General features: G+C 40.9%; 1 protein-coding gene across 1 annotated transcript in view; it reads left to right on the top strand.

Moving 5' to 3' along the window:
- MALRD1 (MAM and LDL receptor class A domain containing 1) overlaps positions 1-19489 on the top strand; it is a gene marked incomplete at both ends in the record, with an annotated part of 671257 nt that extends 651768 nt beyond the window's left edge. The window contains 2 exons of the mRNA XM_080717079.1: positions 16628-16703; positions 19370-19489. Coding sequence (XP_080573205.1) covers positions 16628-16703; positions 19370-19489 — 196 coding nt within the window. The remainder of the gene's footprint in view (positions 1-16627; positions 16704-19369) is intronic.
- Between the last annotated feature and the right edge of the window lie 3994 nt (positions 19490-23483).

The following is a 23483-nucleotide window of genomic DNA, read 5'->3' on the forward strand; positions in this document are numbered from 1 at the left end:
TTATTTTAAAATATGAGTGCAGTGATTTATGTGATTTGTCAAGTATTGCCATATTTCATTCTGCAGTAAAACTTAAAAATCTCAGTCAAGTATTTAAAGTATTTGGAAGTTGCTATGCTCATTATGAAAAACAAAAGTTTCTCAAAATTCTAATTTTTGTTTAAAAGTTGAATTTATTCATCAACAATAGATAACACAAGGTATTTTCTTTGATATATCTGCTTTGCTCCATTTTATTGTCAAAGTTTCTGCCAAATACTCTGCTCTGAATAACTATTTTATCTGTAAGTCATTCTTTCAGGTAAAAGGATTGTTCCATGAAAGGTGGTTAGTTTAGCATGCAACTCAATCTCGAGGCCTTTCCACAAGGCAACATATATTACACTTTAATATTCCACAAAATGATAAAACAGGTAATAGGAAAATTTCCTGCTACTTTTTCAAAAGTAAAGTAATACTTTAAAATATTTATTGAAAGATTGTGGTGAGTACGATGTAGATTTTGCACCACACCTCTGTACAGAAAAGCCAGCAGCCTATTCTTCTACTACATTAGCACCATCTGTGAAAATACACATAGCTGAAGAGTCTAGTCTAATAAAATTCACTGATCTGAAACTTTGAATCAATCCTTCACTCATGTGTCTTAAACTAATATGAAAATATTAGGTTGTGTTTTATGTTTGTAAACTGGAAGAAATCTTCAGACCCAGGGGTCCACAGACTATACTTTGATCTTTGATGCACTGCTTCATATCGATAAACATTCTTTTTTTTTTTTTTTTTTGGTATTCAGGGTTGAATCCAAAAGCATTCTACCTCTGATCTACACCTGCAACCTTATTTTATTTTTCATTCTGAAACAGGGCCTTGCTAAGTTTCTGAGGCTGGCCTCATCATTTTAACCTTTCTCCTGTTACTAGCTTTTGAATTTGCATCTAATTTTATCATTGATAATTTGTGACGAACCTCTTTCTGTCTTTATATTTTTCTCTAATTATCTCCTAAATATTGACTCCTACTAATAGTACTAGGTCAAGAAAGATTTTCAAAGAGTGCCTTCAAATCTGTTTCCGAAGCCGGGCGTGGTGGCGCATGCTTGTAATCCCCGCGCTTGGGAGGCAGAGACAGGAGGATCGCGCAGGTTCGAAGCCAGCCGCACGCGCTGGCTTAGGAGACCCTGTTTCCAAATAAAAATGGAAACATAGGTCTGGGAGTGTAGCCCAGAGGTAGAAGGGCTTCCAGGAACCCCAGTACCACCAAAAAAAAAAAAAATCTGTTTCCGAAAGGACTCCCTGGCCCTGCATCTGGTTTATGTCAGGAGGTTGTGCATTTGCTAACACTGCACACTGGAGAAGCACAGTCAGGACGAAGCCCGTCGGCAGCAGGAAACTGGGTCAGCTTTACTCGTCCTAAGTGCGTCCATACTCCCGGGCACGTTCCCATTTAGACCGTGAGAGGTTCTGTGGCCAGGGTATTTATTTCCTGCCTGAATGAGTGCAAGGAAAATATCGCAGCTGCTATAGCGTGTGAATGAGTTTAGGAAAATGTGGTGCCCCGTGGTTTGCTTTCATGGGCCTGGGGGATCAATCCTTCCCTCTCCCTTTTGTGGCATATCGGGTTGTGCTTGCAGATCCAGTTATTTCTGAACCTTTTCACCCCAACATTGCGTCCTTAAGGACTTAGGAATGAAAATTCCAACTCATGGATATTTCTCTGTAATTTACCTCTGCCTTTTTAAATCGGCTTTGTTTCTTTTCTTTTTTCTTTTTTCTCCTTTTCTTTTTATTTCTTCCCCTTCTTTCGTCCCCTCCTTCCTTCCTTTCATTCTTTCCTTTCTCTCCCTTCCTTCCTTCCTTCCTTCCTTCCTTTCTTTCTCTTTCTTTCCCCCGGTTTATTTTTAAGAAAAAAGTTACCATCTTACCAGAAACAATAGGCCACGATATAGCCAATTCTTTGCATTTTCTCCTCATGATTTTGCCTCTTTCTCTTTTTTCTTATTGACTTTTATTGGTGAAATGTAATACCACATCAGAGTGAAATTAAGGTGATGCCAACACACACATTACTGTTGTCTTTTTCTCTGCTTAACCCTCCACTTCCCCTTCCTCCTCCATGGTAGTGAGACTGGTAGTGAAACCTCCTATGGATGTGACCTTATTTGAACCCTTACTCAGTCCTCACTGCCTCTTTCTTTATCAGTAATCAAATAACATGGTATTTTTAGGTGCCCACCCTCAGTGAGAATAGGTTAATCTAAGAGACTCAATGTATACTTTCTTTTAGTACCTTATAACACCATGCAATTTTATCCTACCTATAGATTTTATAATTAATGTGTCGTACTATAATTATGAACTATAAAATATAAATGTGGTGTTGACTTTTTAAAAATCATAAATATTAGCCGGGGGTGGTGGCGCACGCTTATAAGCCCAGCGCTTGGGAGGCTGAGACAGGAGGTTGCACAGGTTCGAAGCCAGCCTCAGCTACTTAGTGAGGCTCTCAGCAACTTAGTGAGACCCTGTTTCCAAATAAATGATAAAATAGAGCTGAGGGTGTAGCCCGGAGGCCCCTGGGTTCCACCCCCAGTACCACAAAATAAAAATCATAAATGAGTATACAAAAATGCTTGCCAAATTAAATTCTCCATGGCACTGTTAAACTTTAAGATTTCCACAAAGTGCCTCTTCGCTCAGAACTTTCTCTTACACAGCTTTTTTTAAAGCACACCTTGGCATATATCTGTGTTATAAGTAAAGACATTAATCATAGCCACCTACTGAAACTTTTTCTTTTCTTTTTTTTTTTTTTTTTTGGTACCAGGAATGGAACCCATAGGCATTTTACCTCCAAGCCACACCCCAAGCTCAATTTTTTTTATTCTTTATATTGAAACAGGGTCTCACTGAGTTGCAAATGGCCTCACTAAGAAGCTGAGGCTGTCTGTGAACCACACTCCTCCTGTCTCAGCCTCCCAAATGCTGGGATTACAAAGTGTGCCGTCACGCCCAGCTTCACACTCGTTCTTGCTGCTTTCCTAAATTAACATTATCAGGAACTTGCTACTTTGATGTTGCAGTGGTTGTTTTATCCTAGACTGAATGCAGGGACTTTGAACCTCTGAACTACACTCCAGCCCTTTTCACTTTTAATTTAAGTTGCTAATAGCTTGCTAAATTGCTGAGAATGGCCTCAAATCTGAGATCCTCCTGTCTCAGCCTCCCAAACACTGGGATGACAAGTATGCATCGCCTTACCCTGCTAACTTATTATTTTTATACTAGATTACAGTAGCAGGATCCATACCATAAATGTTAGATGTGCTTCTGAGTACCTGGCTTATGTGTTTCTTTTTACAAGTATGACCTGTGCGACTGACTTTCTTGTCTAAATCGGGATTCTAGGATCTTCAAGTCAAAGCTGCACCTACACTGTGTAAACGTGTGGACTCTTGACAGCTCCTGCTTCGTGTTCTGGCTATTCGTTTTCTCAGGCTCTGTACTATTTTGCTATTCTTAGTTTCCTTTCTTTTAACCTCCTATTTATTTCTTGTTTTATGTTTTTTATTATGCTTATTTTAGTGAAATGCTATACATTTGTTCTTTTTGGAAATTTTAGAATTTAGATAAAATTTAGGTAACTTGCTTTAAAAACAAATCTAGTTGGACAAGCTAAAATGTGGTCTATAAATGATCAGAGGCCAAGAATGAAAAAGTGTCTAATATACTGAGAAAATAAAGTTGATATACTGTACATGAAACACCTGGCTCACAGGTGCATAAAAAACACAATACACCAGTCTTTTACAAATTAGCAAACCAAAAAACCTTATTTCCCTAGGATATATAACCAGAGACTAAAAGTAATCAAAGAAGGCCAGCCGGGTGAGGTTGCACTCACCAACTTAGGCAGAACTGATTTCAAAGTAAAATAATAATAATGGTAATAATAAAGGTCTTGGAATGCAGATGTAGCTTGGAAGTAGAACGCCCTTGGGTTCATCCCTAGTACCAACAACAGCAAAGAAGACCATTGCTCATTAATTTTAGGATCAGATGAGGGGGAAATTATTAATATCATGGCTAAAAAGCAAATGTTTCTAAACAAATAAACCTCTTCCCGGCAGAGAGAAATATGTTTAATGGACATTAAAAATAGGAATATGTAAAAGTAGAAACTTTGAAATATATATGCTTAAAACTTGTGTTATATTTTACTTTTATCTGAAAGATTAGCATAATGAGCAAGGCTTCATATTTCTTAAGTTTTACAACTAAAAACCTGAGGAAACTTAATTGAATCATTCAAAATGGCAGAGGCAAAAACAGGAGAGTGAAACTGAGACTTTCTTCTCTGAGACACTCCCAGATTCACCATTAATCAGGATAAACCATATTTAATGTAATAAGCGTGACACCCAGAATAAATGAATTCTATTTCCACCGGAGAAATGATTGCATTTCATAATTTAGATGCATCCTTTAAAAATGTCACCTTACTTTCATGGATAGAACGCATCTTTCCCCAACAGTAGCATATCAAATAGTTCAACAGATGAAAATTTACCGGAAGATCCACAGCCATTGTTTGTCAAGATACAAGTGAGGGGCATTGTAGAGTGAGTTAGGAGCTACGAGTTACCTTCCAGCCATCTGGCTTTCAGTTCCCCTGCAGGGATGCTCGTTGTCATGGTGAGCGCCTGGAATCCCAGCACTTGGGAGGCTGCGGTGGATCAGAGGACTGATGGCGGGTTCCAGGCCAGTCTAAACAATTTAGCGAGGCCCTCAGCAATGTGGTAAGACCCTGTTTAAAAATAAAAAATAAAAAGGATTGTGGGTGTATCTCAAAAGTAGAATGCCCCTCAGTTCAATCTTCAGTACAGAAAAGAAGAAAAGAGAAAAGACAAGAAAAGAGAAAAAAAGGAAAAGTTGTTTCTATACCCTAGTCTACTGGTCGCTGCTCTTCGGGGAAACCCCATGCTACCGCTCTGAGTTACACTTACCCAGGCGAAAAAGGAATGTGACGGGATGTGTGCAGAAGTGGAGGGGGCTCCTGACCTGCTTACCCTGTGGGCTAGGTGAAGCGGGAAGCTAAAGACAAGTGCGGCTCTATTAGAACAGTGATAAAAAAAAAATTGTAGTTGGGCGTGAGAGTGCGCACTTGTAATCCCAGCATATGGGAGGTTGAGACAGGAGGATCGCGGTTCACGGCCAGCCTCGGCTACTTAGTGAGGACCTGTTTCAAAATAAAGAAGGTGTGGTGGCGCACACTTGTAACCCCGCGTTGGGGAGGCAGAGAGGGGAGGATCATGCAGGTTCTTAAGAGACCTGTTTCCAAATAAAAATATAAAAAACTAGGTGTCTGGGAGTGTAGCCTGGAGGTAGAAGGGTTACCAGGAACCCCAGTAGCAGTAATAATAATAATAATAATAATAATAATAATAATAATAATAATAATAATAATATAATAAAGAAGAAAAATAGAGCTGGGGTAGAATCCCTGGGCTCAATACCCAGTACTTAAAAAAAAAAAAAAAAAACAAAGAAAAATTGTCTTTTTTCTCCTGGAAGCTGATGAGGTATATTGGGGGTGTGGGGATGAGGGAACAGAGTGGGGTACTTACTAAAGCTCACTCTATCATTCAGCCTTCAGACTATCGGCGTTTATCAAACGCTGTTTCTGCAAACCTTGATTTCTTCTCTGTTCCTGAGGTGCTGGAATAAAGTAAAGCAGAGATAATCTATGTCTTCCAGAGGAATTCGAGTCTACTGCAGGAAGGCTAAAAAAAAAAAAATCATGGGTTAGATATTTGCAAAGATTCTTGATAGCTCTAAATCAATCCATCTATTTTTTAAAGATTAGCTACTGTTACTAACTTTATACTCTGATTGGTGCGATGTTATCATAGTGAGATCCAGTGAGATACAAACGCATGCATCGGCACTTAGTGCGCTTCCCCTTGGGGCAGCCCCTGCCCACTGTCCCCCTCCCCCTCCCCGTACAGGCCAGTGAGATCGGCAGAGAAACATTCTTATATGGACCTTAGTTTAAAGCTCCTCTTCCTCAGTCCTTGCCTTCCCCACCAACAGCTCCTTTCTCCAGTTTCCTTCCCCTGTTCTACTCGTCGTCTCTCTCCTGATTTGACTGAAGTCCCTTTTGTGTCTGTTTTCGTTCCAGCCTCCACACAGGAAAGAGCACATCTGACCCGTAACTCTCTGAGGCTGGTCGATGTTATTCTCTAGTCCATCCATTTTGCTGCAGATGACATAATCCTTCTTTATGGCTGAGTAGCATCCCGTTGTGCTTAGATAACACATTTCATTATCCAGCCGTGTATTGATGGACACCCGGTTGGTTCTATAATTTGATTTTCTGAATGGTGCTGCCATAAACATGGGCACGCGTGTGTCACCATAGGATTCTAACTTCAGCTGTTTGGAGATACCAAGGGCTTGTCTAGCTGGCTCACATGGTGGTTCCATTCCTTAGTCTTTTGAGGAACCTTCGTACTGGTCTCCATAGCGGTTGTGCTAATTTGGGGAACCCCAAGAGTGTATAAGAGGCCCATCTGCCCAGATCCTTGTCAACATTTGTCATTGCTTGTATTCTTGAAGATTTCTGTTCTCACTGGGGTTAGGTGGACTCTCAGGGCAGTTTTGACGTGCATTTTCCTGATTCCTTATCACTTTTGTGCCTCCCGCATTTTTTTATTTCAGTGTGCCAAGCTTAGGGAATAGGAGAAAAAGTAGAATCCTAAGCTCCAGGGGGCAGGAGACAGATGTTGGAAATTAAAAAAGCATTGTAAATAATAAAAGGAAGAAAGAATTTTTAAAAAGAAGGTAAAGAAAATGTAGTGTGCTGTGTGTGTGTGTGTGTGTGTGTGTGTGTGTGTGTGTGTGTGTGTGTGTATTTGAAACTTGGGATTAAACCCAGGGGCGTTTTACCTCTGAGCCACAACCTCATCCCTGCTTATGTTTGGGGTTTGAAAAAGAGTCTCACTAGATTGCAGAGACTCTCAGTACATTGCCAAGGCTGTCTTTAAACCTGTGATCTTCCTGTCTCGGCTTCCCAAGTACAGGTGTGTGCCACCACACCTGGATGAGAATAGTTGCCAGCTATTAGTGGGCATCTACTCCTGATAGGCACTGCATAAACAAACATGCCATTCCATGGAAGAGGCAGAATGCAGCAGCCTCCACTCTCTAAAAAGAAATCCTAGAGTCAGGAGCCATCTACTGATCAAATTTGTAAGTTCGAGACTCAGTACGAGATTTAGTACATAGTAGGTGTCCTAGAAATGTTGAATAAATTTAGATAAATATAAGAGATGATAAAGAGCATAAACAGCACCCTGTCACCCCACCATCCTAAAGAATCAGTGACCACACAGCTCGCGTTATGGCGCACACTTGTAATCCCAGTACCTGGGCGGCTGAGACGGGAGGATCACAGGTTCACAGCCAGCCTCAGCTTAATGGGTCTCTCTGAAAATGAGGGAGGGAGATCGTAAGAAAGAAAGAAAGAAAGAAAGAAAGAAAGAAAGAAAGAAAGAAAGAAAGAAAGAAAGAAAGAAAGAAAGAAAGAAGAAAAGAAAATCGAGTGTGCAGAGTGCCAGTTCTTTTCTGACACTTAACTCATGGCAGTCATGATGTCTGAGATCTCAAGATACTGTCTGGCATCTTTGAAGTAATACAGAAAAATATGTTCATTAGACGAAGCCTGAGGGCAAATTCCTCCAGACACACATGACAGCAAATATCCTCTCATCAATAAATTATTGTGTTTATCCCTTCAAATCATCTTGATGTCTGCCTTATGATTATCCCAATTTTAGAAAGTGTGATTCCTCATAGTTTTAATTGGACAAGTTTTAACAGGAAAGTTTTATAACACAGTTTACCTAGGTATAGCAGGAATCTTCGTCTATTGCACACCCCACCAATGGTATTCCCTTTTACTTTAAAAATGTATACTCAAGCCGGGCGTGGTGGCGCACGCTTGTAATCCCCGCGCTTGGGAGGCTGAGACAGGAGGATCGCACAGGTTCAAAGTCAGCCTCAGCTACTTAGTGAGGCTCTCAGCAACTTAGTGAGACCCTGTTTCCAAATAAAATAGAAAAAAAAAAAAGGTCTGGGAGTATAGCCCGGAGGTAGAAAGCCCCTGGTTTCCACCCCCAATACCACACACACACACAAAAATGTCTACTCAAGCCAGGTGTGGTGGTGCATGCCTGTAATCCCAGTTCTTGGAAGAATGAGACAAGAGTATCAGGTTCAAGATCGACCTCATTAACCCAGTAAAACTGTCTCGAAATGAAAAATAAAAAGGGCTGTAAGTATACCTCAGAGGTAAAGTGTCCCTGGGTTCAACCCCAGCACCAAAATATTTTCGAAAAGTATACTCAAGTATTCGGTTCATTTTTCTCTGAGTATTTTCTAAGCCTACCTTTAAATATGAGTATATCATGACAGCTTTACTCCCCCAAGGTGGTCGGAGGTGGGAACTAAGTGTTTGGGTGGACCTGGCTAAACAGTCTGGCCCGTTTCTCTGCCAGAAAAGTAAATTGGAAAAGACATGTCTATTTTTAATGAAATCACGTTGCACCATCCATTAATAACAAAAAATGGCAAATAATTTGGTAAGTAATATTAATAAGAGACAATTCTATTATGGAAGTAATTAGACAAAATATAAAAGTAGACTTAGGGTGCTAATTGCTTGATTTACAGTATGTGCCTAGGGACGGTCATTTGCCTGGGAACGAGGGCCTGGCAATAGGAACACTGGCATTGTCCAGCCACTCCCTCCTGCCACTCTCCTGAGAGCCAGCCTCCAACATGGAGTGGCACTTATGATCATTGCCACCCTCGGTCCCTTTTAGCCTAGATAAAGGGTGATTTTCTTACCTAGTGAAAAGATGTTTACTCTAAGTAGCAACCCTAGTCTCTTCTAAAATTCAAAACCTTGACATAATAATGTGTCCTATACACTAACATTAGAATTTAGTCCATATTAAGGGGTAGATTTTAGGCTCACTAACTGCAAGATAAGTGTGTTTATAAAAAATAAACTTTAACTAGACTGATAAGACAAGAAAAAGAGAGAAGAAGCATTCAATTTGGAAAGGAAGGAATAAAATTCTCTATTCACAGATGACATCTTACATATAGAAAATTCCAAAATCAGAAGAAATCCACAATAGCTGGTGAACAAATTAAAGGAAGTTTCAAGGAGCAAGATCGACACTGCGGCATCAGTTATGTTCCCCGATGCCAGTGATGAACATTCAGAAAGGGAAGCCTAGAAATCATCTTTATTCACAGTGCAGTTAGAAGAATAAAATACCTGGAAATAAATATAATCGGGAAGTAATGGATGTTAACACTTAAAATTGCAAAGCATTCTTGAAAGAAAAAATTAAAATTCCAACTAAATGAAAATTCATGATGAATTCATAAAAAGGAAGACAATATTGTCAAGATGTTAATATCAATTGTTATGGCCAAGATGTTAACACTAACTGTTATGGTCAGATTTTTAAATTCCCCCTGAGGAGCTCAGAGTTGATATAATGAAGTCAGGAGGGTTGTAATATCATCAGTAGATAAATCAAAGATTTTATCTGGTTGGTAACCTAGGCCAGTGGGCGGTGGCCATAGCAAGTAGGTCCCTTGGGTGTGGCCGTAGGGTCTATGCTTATGTGTTTGAATCCCCTTGCTTGCTTGCTTGCTATCTCTTGCTTCTGGCCCCATGATGTGAGAGCCTTGTATGTGTTCTCCCTCTCTTTCTCTTTCTTTCTCTCCCTCTTCTCTTTCTTCCTCCTCCTCCTCCTTCTTCTTCTTTTCTCTCTCCTCCTCCTCCTCTTCCTCCTCCTCCTCTTCCTCCTCTTCCTCCTCCTCCTCCTCCTCCTTCTTCTCCTCCTCCTCCTCCTCTTCCTCCTCTTCCTCCTCCTCCTCCTCCTCCTCCTTCTTCTTCTTTTCTCTCTCCTCCTCCTCCTCTTCCTCCTCCTCCTCCTCCTCTTCCTCCTCTTCCTCCTCCTCCTCCTCCTCCTCCTCCTCCTCCTCCTCCTCCTCCTCTTCTTCTTCTTCTTCTTCTTCTTCTTCTTCTTCTTCTTCTTTTCTCTCTCTCTCTCTCTCTCTCTCTCTCTCTCTCTCCTTCCTGCCGCCATGCCCTGAGCTTCAGACCCTAGCCTCACATAGATGAAACCCAGAATCTCCAAGAACCTGTGTGAGCAAATGAATCGTCTTTACCCTAAGCAATGTGGTCAGATGTTTTAGATTACAGCCCTGGAAATGTTGACCGAGACACTAACCAAAGCAATCTACAAATTCAAGACCATCTCGATTAAAATTCCAACAGTCATTTTTATAGAAAATTTAGAAACCAATTCTCAAATTCATATGGCATTGTAAGGGTAGTAAAACAATTATGAGAACAAAACTGGAAAACTCACATTTCCCAATTTCAGAATGTATCACAAAATGATGAAAGAAATTTGCTATTAGTGCAAGAATAAACATATAGACCAATGGAATAGAATTAAGCACAAAAATCAAACCATGTCTCTATGGTCAGATGATGTTTGCAAAAATTGTCAAGTCTTTTACTGATAATCCTTCATAGATAATGCCGGCACGTCTAGATTTCTACAGAAAAAAGGATAAGGTATTGTATATAAAACATTAATTTAAAATGGGTCAAAGACTTAAATATAAAACCAAAAATCATAAAACATCTGGATGAACACATATTGGTGTGTCTTCATGTCTTGGGATGTGGCAAGGGCTTATTAGATACGACTGACCACCAAAAGCACAAGCAACAAGAACAACAAATTCTTGATGTGAATTCACAATGGATTCATAAAAAGGAAGACAGTGCTGTGAAGCTCTTAATATTAGTGTTGTACTTTATCAAAATCAGAAGCTTTTCAGCTTCAAAAGATATTATTAGAAAAGTGAAAGAACACCTACGAAAAGGGAGAAAATATTTGAAGTCATGCGTCTGATGAAAGTTTCATCTCTAGAAGGCGCCCAAACTCCCACCACTCAAGAATAAAAAGACAAACCAATTTACTTTTTATTTTTTTATTTTTGGTGGTACTGGGATTCCTGGAAGCCCTTCTATCTCCGGGCTACACTCCCAGACCTATTTTGATTTTTATTTGGAAACAGGGTCTCCTAAGCCAGCGTGTGCGGCTGGCTTCGAACCTGCGCGATCCTCCTGTCTCCGCCTCCCAAGCGCGGGGATGACAAGCGTGCGCCACCACGCCCGGCAAGACAAACCAATTTTAAAATGAGCAAAGAGAACTTGGAATAGGCATTTTTAAAGATTACACATCGTCAATACATACATAAAAGGATGTTTGATGTCATTAGTTATTAGAGGGATGAAAAGTCAAAGGCAAATTAGACACCACTTCAAACCTACTGCGATGGTGAAAATAATAAAACAGAAAGCCACAGAGGCTGGTGAGGATGAGGAGACGCAGGAATCCTCACACACTGCTCCTGGGAATGTGAAATAGTGTTGTGCTACGTACGTCTGTATCACTTTGAACCTCACTATGATGTAATAATCGCAATGCACCAACAAATGCATATCTTTAAAAAGCTAAAATAGAACTATCATACAATTTAGCCATTTTATTCTTACATAAGTACTCAAAGAAATTGAAATGAGACTTAAACACATACATTTATATCGTAATGCTCATGGCAACAATATTCATGATGCCCAAAAGATGAATATAGCCAGAGTCGATCAATTCATACCTAGATAAACAAAATATGGCATTACATACAATTAAATATTATTAAACAGTAGAAGGATTGAAATGTTGATACGCGATGAACCTTGAAAACATGATGCTGGTGAAATCGGCCAGACAGGAAAGGACAGGTATCGTGCAATTCCACACGCGAGGGGCAAGCTCAAACAGAAAGCAAGGGCCAGGCTAGGAGGTGTCAGCTGAAGAGGGGAAAGGGGAGGTGCTGCTTAGTGGCCATGTGGTTCATTTTGAAATGATGAGAACATTTGGAAATAGATAGTGGTGATGGCTGCACAGTGCTGTGAAAGTAATAACATTAAGTTGAAGTTTTCGTAGTTAAAAGGCAGATTGTGGCTAGGGGTGGTGGTGCAAGCCTGTAAATCCAGCACTTGGGAAGTTCAAAAACAGGAGGATTATAGGTTCGAGGCCACCTGCAGCAACTTAGGCCCTCAGAAACTGAACGAGGCCCTGTTTCAAAATAAGAAGTAAAAATAAAAATAAAAAATTCTGTGGTGTCACTCAAAGGTAGAATGCCCCTGGATTCAATTCCCAGTCAGTACCAAAAAAAGGAGAGGAACAAATTTTTATGTAATATATTTATATTATATTTGTGGTACTTGGGATTGAACTTAGGGGCATTCTTCCTCCAAGCTACCTCTCCCAGTCCTTTTTAATTTTTGTTTTGAAACAGGGTCTCATCAGGATGCTGAGAGTCTTAATAAATTACGAAGGCTGGTTTCAAATCTGCTAGCCTCCTGGCTCAGCCTCCTAAGTACTGGTATTAGAGGCATGTGCCATCATGTCCAACTTATATTTTTCAGTTTTAAAAATTAATAAATTCCCTGGGCGTGGTGGCGCACGCTTGTAAACCCAGTGCTTGGGAGGCTGAGACAGGAGGATCGCAGGTTCGAAGCCAGCCTCTGCCATTTAGTGAGTCTCTCAGCAACTCAGTGAGACCCTATTTACAAGTGAAATATTTCAGAAATAGGTCTGGGGTAGAGCCTGGAGGTAAAAAAAGCCCCTGGGTTCCACTCCCATACCACAAAAAAACAAAAATTAATAAAATTAATATTACAATAAACCATTAAATACCTAAATATATGAAGTTTATGGCACATGAATTATGTCTCAATAAAGCTGTTGTAAATAATCCAAAATAAACTCATCTCCAAGTCGTGTATACTGCAACACAAATGGGTTTCTTTTTTTATTTTTTTATTTTTTGTGGTACTGAGACTTAAACCCAGGGGCATTCTACCTTTGAGTCACACCCCCAGCCCTACTTTATTTTGTTATTTTGAAACAGGGTCTGGTTAGGGTCATGAGAGTCTCACTACTTGCTGAATCTGTTGCTGAACCTGCAATCCTCCTGTCTCAGCCTCCCAAGTCCTGGGCTTACATGGCTGTACCACCATACCCGGCTCCTAGCTGGGTTTCTTTTTTTCTTTTTTTATTGCAGTGTGGGGATGGAACCCAGAGGCCTTCAACCTCTAAGCTATACCCCCTGCCCTATTTTTTATTCTTTATTTTGAAACCAGGTCTCACTGACTGAGTTGCAAAGGGCCTCACTAAGTAGCTGAGGCTGTCCGCAAACCGCGATCCTCTGGTCTCAGCCTCCCGAATGCTGGGATGACAAGCATTCGCCGCCACGCCCGGCATACATGGGTTTCTTTTGATCCCTTTTGTTTTCTGCATAGCTCACTTACAATGTCGTAGACCGACTTCTGTAAACACCTCCGTGGTTTTATCAGCAATAAAATTATTTATTTTATTGCTGATAAAACCATGAAGCAAATTCCTTTTGAGGTACACGCGTGCTCACTAAACTAAACACTGGAAATTCCTGTCCGAACGGTTCTAGACCTGCACCTGTCGCACACGTGTCTTTATCCCACTCAGCACCACTTTGCATGGCGCCTGCACACGTTGGATGCAGCAAGGGCCCAATAACAATTTAAGTGGGTGAATAGAAGTTGCATTACGGGAGGCAAGAAGACGTGGTCCCTGCCGCTTCCTTCCTTGCTCAGAACGTCTAAGTCAGTCCGTGGCCGTTCCCAGAGGTGGTTATATGCTTTGGAATCACCACTCTTTGAGCCATCTGCCGACTGACAGATACACTAAGTTGGATGGGTTTAGCCCAATGGAGACTCATCACCAGACTGCGCCAAGTCAGAACTGCAGGCGACTCCGTAATCAAATGTACTGTTTTCCCTCGCCTGAGGATCCATCATTTTAAGTAAAGTTGTTTTTATTGAATTATAAATCAGATGATGGATGAAGCTGGAAAATTATATCATAGAGTGTCAAACAGTGAATGTGTGGAGGGACATGGGAAATGTACTTAATGTATTTACTTAAAGTATCTAGGGTGGTGTGCGGTACATTTTTTTACCTTATAAATTGGAAGCACATTTAGAAGTAAACGTAATAATGCAGGGATTCACAACAATGGGAGCCATACCTTTAATCAGGGAAGAATAAAAATAATAGCTTGAGGCTAATACGGTTTGAAGTAGGGAGGATTCATAACCGCTGGCCTTCTACTCCTCCAACGGGAATTCTTTCCAGACATATATGAGATACGTGTAAGTACTGGGGACTGAAGGCCGTGCCATTCTACCTCTGATCCACACCCCAGCCCTATTTTTTTTAAATTTTGAAATAGGGTCTCAGTGAGTTGCTGAAGATCTTGCAAAAATTGTTCAAACCCTTCATCCTCCTGTCCTGTCTCAGCTGACTCCGAAGAGCTAGTGTTACAGGCATAGACCACATGCCTGGCTCTTTCCTGTCTTACTGCAACTCTCCATTCTTACTGTTAGGGTCATCTTCTTTTGGGGGGGGAGGGTGTTACTCAACGCCTACAGTGCATATTCCTTCAAAATTTTTGTTTTCATTTTAGCAGAAAATTAGTTAAGACTTAAAACTCCTTTTGGAATAAAAGCAGCTTCAATAAGCAACTTAACCTGGCTGGGAATTTTATGAATCTACATGACTTTGCTTCCATTGTTGGTCTGGGTCATCTGAGGTTCCAGCTGACCAAAGCCAATAACCAGTGTATCTGTTTGTGTCTTACTTCTACCCAGTTGGTAGTCAAGTCTGTCTCTTCTGTTTCCAGCCCCTGCCTGGCCTGTGGACCACTGGCCTGTCTAGCCCTGCGGTTCCAGTTTCTTCTTGATTCCTGATCTCATGCCTGGTTTCAACTTAGATTAGTTTTTCTAAGCCTGGGTGTCTGTAGCTGTCCCATATTTACCCTGTTCCTAATTTCCGTTCTGTTTCGATTCCCTCCCATCCTGTTCAATCTTTCCTGGCCCAACTCTCGGTTTGGTATTTTGACATGTTTCAAAACTGCCCCCTCTCCCAGTGTCCACTTGAGCAGCCGCCCTGCCTAGTGCGGGCCCTGGTCATGACACCTGCCGAATGCGCTCCTCTGAGAACTGACCATAGACTAATCTTGGAAGAGTCAAACACAATTTATTCAATTTAATTGGAGAAACTCATGAGCATTCCATTAGTGGTTAAAGAATTGCTAACAGAAACTTGTTGACTCAGTCAGAGTGTGCCTCTGTGATGTTTTTTCGCATAACGATCACATAGCTGCATGTGGCCGTGGCCGTTCAGAGCCAGCATGTGCCTTGGTGAGGGTGAAGTAGTCAGTCTGTCGCATATTTGAGCCAGTTACTTAAAAACACAGAGCTCAGAAGCTGAGAAGACGCTGGCTCCATGGGCAGAATGCATCGCCAGCTAAACATAGTTACCCAGATGAGGCCGTTTGGCTTGGCGATGCTGTGACTTCTTGGAAAAGGGCCCTGTCGTTTTAGTAGATGACAAGGGGAAGGAAGTCAAGCCCCTGGGAATTTCCTTTTCAAAATGCAAGTGAATAAGAGCTTCCTCTTTACTATCTTTTTTTTTTTAAGGATTTAGGGCTATGTGGTTGACAAATTTATTGTCATTATACCTGGCTTAGGCAAAATATTCATATACTATGTATATTTTTTTCCTACCGGTTGCCTTTAAGACACAGACAGTCATCCCAGAATTTCTCTTTCTTTCTTTGTGTATGTGCTGTGTTCCCCAGTGCACACATATGTACTGGGGAACTTTCCTTATATCTCTAACAGAATTATTTAGTTATTAGTTATATTGTTTTTGCTCTTATGATAGGCTATTTTTCCTCATCATTTGCAACCAAGTTATTTCAGGGTCGCTTATCTTCTAATAAGACTAAAAGGTGTTTTTTTTTAATCATTATTTAGGAAGCCATAAAATTATAGTAAATTACGCCTATTTAGTCCAATAAGGGAGATTATTAAGGACATGTCTCAATGACTTTTATGAAAGGAAGCCTTACCGTAAATCTTCTAAACACCCAAGTTTAAATTTGCTACTTACAATACTGAAGACTGTGACTCTACAAGACGTCTGACTTGAGCCGCGGCAGCCACTGTCACAGAAAATGTGGCTCGGCACATTTGCAGTCTGAGGGACTTCACGACACTTCTCCCTCAAGCCAGTCCAGCTTGTATTACATTATTCTTTCTGATGTTGGATTGTTTGAGTTTCCTCACTGATATCTTAAGAAATCAGTATTTAAGCCAACTTATCCCACACTCGTTTACCTAGGTTTATTTGGAGCTTAAGACTCAGAGTTCAAATTGCATTTGCTTTCAAGAATGTGGTCGCCTTGGGTCCTATGAAAACAAGTTTTGATGGTAATGTGCTCATGAAAATAAGTACACTGGCTAGACAATGTGTCTCCCAGAGATTCCTACCAAACAATGACCCGACTGTGTACTATGGTGAATTTCAATACTTACTCGTTAACTTTCTTCCCCCGATGTCCTGCCATGCTTTTAGGAAAACTGAGAGAAATGATAACTGTGCCTTTGTTAATCCAGTTTATGGGACCCGGAGTGACCCAGAGAAAATAGAGGTAAGTGGCAGTGGCGGACTGTACGGTTTCCGCAGCAGAAACACACAGAGACATGTACGCTTTTGCCACATATGCACACGCAAAACCACACACGACCAGCTGGTTTCGTTTGGACATGTTTCTACACCATGGCTAAGGAAGGTATTTCGATTGAAGGGTAGAAAGGAGTCTCGGGCTCCATAAATGTGCAGTGAGAATTTTTGCTTGTAAGTTGCTGTTAAATGGCTTGTGGTGACTGTTCACGTTCAAAGAGAACTGACTAATCTGGAAAATATCAGCTTCACCCACGAGCATCAGTCGGCTCTGCACAGTAACTGTTCTCTGAATGTTCCTCGTTTTATTCTCCAAGGACATTCTGAGGCCACTTGAAATCGAGTGTGGATAGTGAGAACCATTACCTGACACTCTTAAAAGGAAAACGGAAATTGAAAGGCCTACGTCTTTCTTGGCCACTTGGGGGTTACTTACCCCTTACTGAAATAACAAGTAGGCTGGAGAGAAACTACGTCCAGGAAAATCTCACTTTTACCTTTTTTCTTTAAGTCATTTTTTTCCCAAACTTACTAAAGTATAATTCACAAATGAAAGTTGTTCATATTTATGTAAACAAAATGATTTTTTTTTTGCAGTACTGGGGATGAACCCAGGGGCATTCTACCTCCAAACTGTATCCCCAGCCCTATTTTTTATTCTTTATTTTGAAACAGGGTCTCACTGAGTTTCAAAGGGCCTCACTAAGTAGAAGCTGAATGAGTCTGTCTACAAACCACAATCCTCCTGTCTCAGCCTCCCAGATGCTGGGATCACAAGTGTGTGCCACCACGCCCGGCCCTAAATGATTTTCAATAAACGTCTACATTGTGAAAGAATTCCTTATACTAAGCTAATTAACATATCCATCACCTGACATACTTACGTTAATGCTTGTGTGGTGAGAATATTTAAGATCTACTTTCCCAGCAAATCCCAACTACACAATTAACCACAGTCATTAAATAAAGTCATCCTGCCGTTATTAACCATAGTCATGCTGAGGTATATTACATCTTCACATCTTCATCTGAATAGCGGAAATTTTATACCCTTTCACCAACATCATATTCCTGCCTTTTTAGTAGGCTACAGATGCGCTCGTTAGAGATGAAATGAGGTGAGTGACAGGACAGTCTAATTCCTGTCTCAAAGTTTTCTTGAATTTGACTTTAGAAGTATGGCATTAGACTCATTGATAGGGGAAGCTGGAGTTTTGTTGTGTATCTTTTTCTTTTCATGAAAGTAACCCATGAGCAGCTTGTTATAGGAAATGCATAGAAGGGGTCTGACAGATGGCTTCTAGCAGTTTCAGGGCATTGGGCGATGTAGCTGGCTTTGGTTTCTGTGTTCTCTTCAATAATGCTGCCATGTGTAGTGCCATGATTGTTTTAGTAAAAACGAGAATGAGAAGTAAAGATACTTTCCGGAGCACAGAGAATTCATTTGGATAATCTGTTGAGTGGAGCAAGACATACAGTAAAATGTAGCCCTGCATAATGGATAATAAATACAGACAGACAGACAGTATTTAAGAAACCAAAACAGAAGGTATAATATAAAGCTATTTTTTTTATTTTTTGGTACTAGGGATTTTGAGATTGAACTCAGGAGCAATCTACCTCTGAGCTAGACCCCCAGCCTTTTTTATCTTTTATTTAGAAACAGAGTCTCAAGTTGTTGAGAGTCTCCCTAAATTGCTGAGACTAGCCTCGAACCTGCAATCTTCCTGTCTCAGCCTCCCAAGTACTGGGATTACAGGCATGCACAGCACACCTGGCTCCCTATTTTTATTTTTACAAAAGAAAAAAAATCTGTCCTTAGCATAGATGAGATATATATAATGTAGAAATTAGAGCGAACTATTTTAGAGTCAGCATTTTATGTCAACATCTCACAAACTTGCGGTAATTAAAAAGTGTCGAAGATGATGTCTTATATTCCTTACCTTCTTCTGAGAAACCAGGCTCCTCCGGAGATCAGATCTGTGCTTCTCAGCACACACAGGAAGGAGAATCAATCAAATCCCCCCTTCCATGTGCTATCTGCCTGCTTTCTGCTCTGCGCTTATAGTGGCGCAGTCGAAGACTCTACAAATATTTTAAAGCATTTTTCTTTACTTTGATAGATGTACCTATAACATCTTTTTTAATCTCTAGGTTCCATTTTTTATTTTCTCCTTGAAAATTATTTGTCGAAGGAACAAGTTTATCCTCTAGGACATCCCATATTTTAGACAGCCTCTACTAGCAGTAATTTTACTGATTTAAAGCTATTAATTTTTTCTGTATTTTCAGTTGTTTTTATTTTGTCTTATTTGACCTAACTTTATCGAATGCAGCAGGCTCAGTGCACCCAGCAGCAGGGCATGAGGTAGTCAAAATCCTGGCCGTCGCGGCCTTTCTTGTTACGGGAGGTGAGGAATATGCCGCGGAGCCCGTGTCTGAGGCCCACCTGGAGACAGCCACGCATCCAAGGCTGCGCAGACCACAGATGCTGGAGGAAGAGCCAGGAGGTTCTAGTTAATACGCCAGTGAAAACCCACTACGCTTTAGCTCAACCCTTCATGATCTTCTTAGAAGATTTTATTTTAAGGCCTAAAATTCTAACTTTCCAAATGTGTACTTCCTTTTTAGAGTTCTGTGTATTCCTTCTCAAATCCATTTTATGGAAAATCATCAGGAAACCTGGAAATGATTTCTTACCATCTCAGACTGTGGCAGCAAGACCAAGCTCGACCCGACGTGCGTGGTTGATAGAAAGCTCCACTTTCTAAGCTCATCTTACACACAGTGAAAACAGAAGAGATTCAAATCCTATTGTAATTATAGCATTTACAAAAAAATCTCCCTGAATATATTAAATGTTCTTGTGGAGTCAGAATCAGTGACATCTCTATTATGTATCTCAGTATTTTAATAAAATGTCTTCTCAATCAGCTTGTTTTATTTTTATTTTCTCCTATTTTCCTTTCTTCCTTTCTTTCTTTCTTTCTTTCTTTCTTTCTTTCTTTCTTTCTTTCTTCTTTCTGTCTTTTTTCTTTCTTTCTATTTTATTTTATTTTATACTAGGAATTGGATCTGCAAGCATTCTACCTCCGGGCTACACCCTCAGCCCTTTTTATTTGTTATTTTGAAACAGAGACTCACTAAATTATTGAGGCTACAATCCTCAAACCTGCAATCCTCCTGTCTCAGCTTCCAAATCCTGGGATATAGGCATGTGTCCCAACATCTGGCTTATTCTGGTTATTTCTTAAAGCAATTAACCAAGTGGTTTCATTTTCTTAACATAAAGAAGTTTTAAAATGATTCTTTACCATATAGCTTAGAAAGAACAGACTAGCTGGAGCGGATAAATCATAGTGATCCTACTCAACATAATCAAAGGAAGACGGCGGCAGCGACAACTGGCAGTGACCAAATAGGACATGCATCCCTCTGAGAAACCCTGGACAACAGATTTTGGTTTCATAGCTGATTGGGAAAACACATAGAAACATTTTCAGTCATGACTTCCTATCTGAAATATAGGAGAGAGAATGGAAAATGGCGGAATTAGAGGCAAGATGGCAGCGTGATGCCCGCCACTGCAAGAAAAATGATTTTTGGAGGGGCATCCCAGAAGAGATCAGAAAGTAGACTGCTCCTGCTGCACATGCACAGGAATTATTAACAACAACAACATACTCTACCAGAGACCAAGAAGGCGGCAGCGGCCAGTATTCAGGAGAGGCAGACAGATCCAATCAAATCCACTTTGAATTTTTATGAAATCTCCCCAAAAGTAGACTGCTCCTGCCCCACCTGCTCAGGAACTCTGGACAACATACTGTGTAAGAAAAAGTTTCACAGAGATGGACCAAGATGGCAGCAGAGCGGCAGCCAGTATCCGGGAGGGACAGACAGATCCAATACAATCCACCTTGAATTTTTGAAGAAATATCCCCAAATGTAGACTTCTTCTGCCGCACATGCTCAGGAATTCTGGACAACATATTATGTAAGAAAAATCTCCTGGGATGAGTTGGATGGAGCCTCCCCCATATGGCTGAGCTGGCTCCCTGCACTGGGTGTCTCCAAAGACCTTAGTGTTCATGGTCGCCACACTCCTCTGCACTGCACTAGGGGCCAGGGTGTGCTTGGAGTAGCGGATCTCACCCTCCATGGTGAGGCTGTGAGCTTCTGCTTTTGGTTGGGGAGATAATATCCATTGCTGCTAGGGAATTGGGCTCCCAGCTTCTGCAAATGACATGAGCTGTTTTCTCCTACCTAAAAACCTAGATGGAAGAAAAAATGGGAACCTCTGTAGAGGTCCTGCCCACAGTGATAGGGACCGGAGCCTTCCACGTGGCCAGGCCGGGACTGGAGCCAGTAAGGCTGGGCCCGGAACCTGCCAGGTGGTGAGACCAGGTCTGGAGCCAGTGAGGCTGGGCCTATATCCTGCCACAGTGTGAGGCTGGGTCTAGAGTCAGTGAGTCCAGGCCTGGGACGAGGGCCTGACCCACAGCAAAGTGCCAGCAGGTCCCTGCAACTGTGTGGCCAGGAAGCCTCACCTCATCTCTCAGAAGATTCCCAGATCCAAGTGACCTCTATTTTAAAAAAAAAAATGGTTGTGAGTGGATCATCTTGTCAAAGTTGCTCACCTTCTGGCTTTCAGGATTTCAGTAAGTGGGAATAAGTGTGAAAATTAAAAGAAGGATTTCCAAGGAAGAAAGAAACTGTAATTTATCAGATGTGGAGAAATAGATGCTCTAATACATTGTTGGTGGGATTGCAAGTTGGTGCAACCACTTTGGAAAACAGTATGGAAGATCCTCAGAAGAAGGAAAACGAACTTACCCTATGATCCAGCAGTACCACCTCTGGGTATCCACCAAAAAGAATGAAAACCAAAATACCAAACTAATGGATGAGCAACCATGTTCACAGCTGCACAGATCATCATTGCCAAACTGGAACCAGCCAAGATGTCCTTCAACGAATGAGTGGATTTCAAAACTATGGGATGTGTACACAATGGAATTTTGCCCAGCCATAAGGGGGAACAAAATTATGGCATTTACAGTGAAATGTCACAAAAAAATAAGAAATCAGAAGCTTTTCCTAATGTGGGAAAACTAGGGAGAAATGGGTGACAGGAGGAACTCTAGATGAAGAAGGGACCCTGTAGAGGAGCAATGAAGGTGACATATCTGAGGGGATAAGAGGGAGGATAAGGGGAACTCTTTAAAGCACATGATGGACTTAAACACATCAAAGTCAATCAAGACGCCAAGCATGGGTAGGAGAGAGGGAAAGAGAAGGGGTTAGAGATTGGGTAAGGGTGATGTGTGCATGTATATCTCCACAAATTTCTTATCCCCATTAAGATGTATGACTATAATGCACCAATAAAAATTTATTTAAAAAAGGAGAAGTTATTATATATTTATAGTGGAGATAAACATATAATCATATAATGCTTTCATATGTATAAGAAAAGTGCTAAAATATAAGTCATAAGCTGGGCGTGGTGGCGCACACTTGTAATCCCTGTGTTTGGGAGGCGGAGACAGGAGGATTACACAGGTTCGAAGCCAGCCTTGCTCGCTTAAGAGACCCTGTTTCCAAATAAAAATATAAAATAGGTCTGGGAGTGTAGCCCAGAGGCATAAGGGTTTCCAGGAACCCTTATACCCAGTACCACCAGTACCACCAAAAAAAATCATATATACATATGATATTATATTAATTATATATTTTATATATATATATATTCATAGTATTCAGCTATGGTCAACTGAAAAATCTCTCCTCCCATGACCTAAATAATATGCCAAACATCATCCCACACAGCAGGAGACTGGGAAATGGGCAACTCTGAGGACGGTGCTTGGAACAGCTCCATGACCTCCACAAGGCCCCTGCTTGTTCACAAGTCGCCCTCCCCACACTCTTCTTTGAGGTTAGTTCCCCTACAGATTAGGTGACGGCCAAACAAGCTGAGGCCCTGGGTGTTCACAATAAAGTTTAGAGAAGGGGAGGCTGCAGTTTTCCTGCTGGCTACTTGTACACCCAGAAACGCCTCCCCAACATACACTTCCAGCAGCTTCCCGCTGCTCAGGACAGATATGGGGCTGATCCTGAGCCAGTCAAGAGCCACAGGAGGCCGCCAAGACTGAGTGAAATCCTTCACTCTTCACTCTAGGTTTTTGAGTGGGTCTGTGGAGCCCATTTCGAAGTGGCTGGGGGTAGATACCGTAACAAAATTAGACTTAGGAAAAATGAAGTCGCACAGTGCGAGTTTTACTACCATTTTGTGAGAGTGCAGGCTGGTAGAAATATTATTTTTCATTACCCTTGCAATTAAGCAACCTTTCATTTCATCTGAGTTGAGTTTTGGAACCCCATGAGCTATATGCAGTATAGTTTTGTTCTATTTGAATATCTTAATCTAAGTGTTGATTTTATAATGACACCCAAATTTCTGATCATAGAAAAATTAGTGCAAAAAAAGGATCGGAAGTAGTTATCATTGCTTTTTTAATTCTATCCCCCTGGCATTCTGGGACACATACATTTTGGGAAGTTGCATTTATTTTAGCTTAAAACTAAGAAAAAGGATGTTATACAAAGCATTGAGTTAAAATTCAGATATCATCTTAGTAAGAAACTCAAAGCTGCTGCCTTAAAAAAAGTTAAAACATACTTTTTTTGACAAAGTTGATAAAATGATTATCCAGACTAAACTGACCTGATTTTGAATGAT

This window comes from Muscardinus avellanarius (assembly GCF_963383645.1).
Source record: "Muscardinus avellanarius genome assembly, chromosome: 20".
Lineage (NCBI taxonomy): Eukaryota > Metazoa > Chordata > Mammalia > Rodentia > Gliridae > Muscardinus > Muscardinus avellanarius.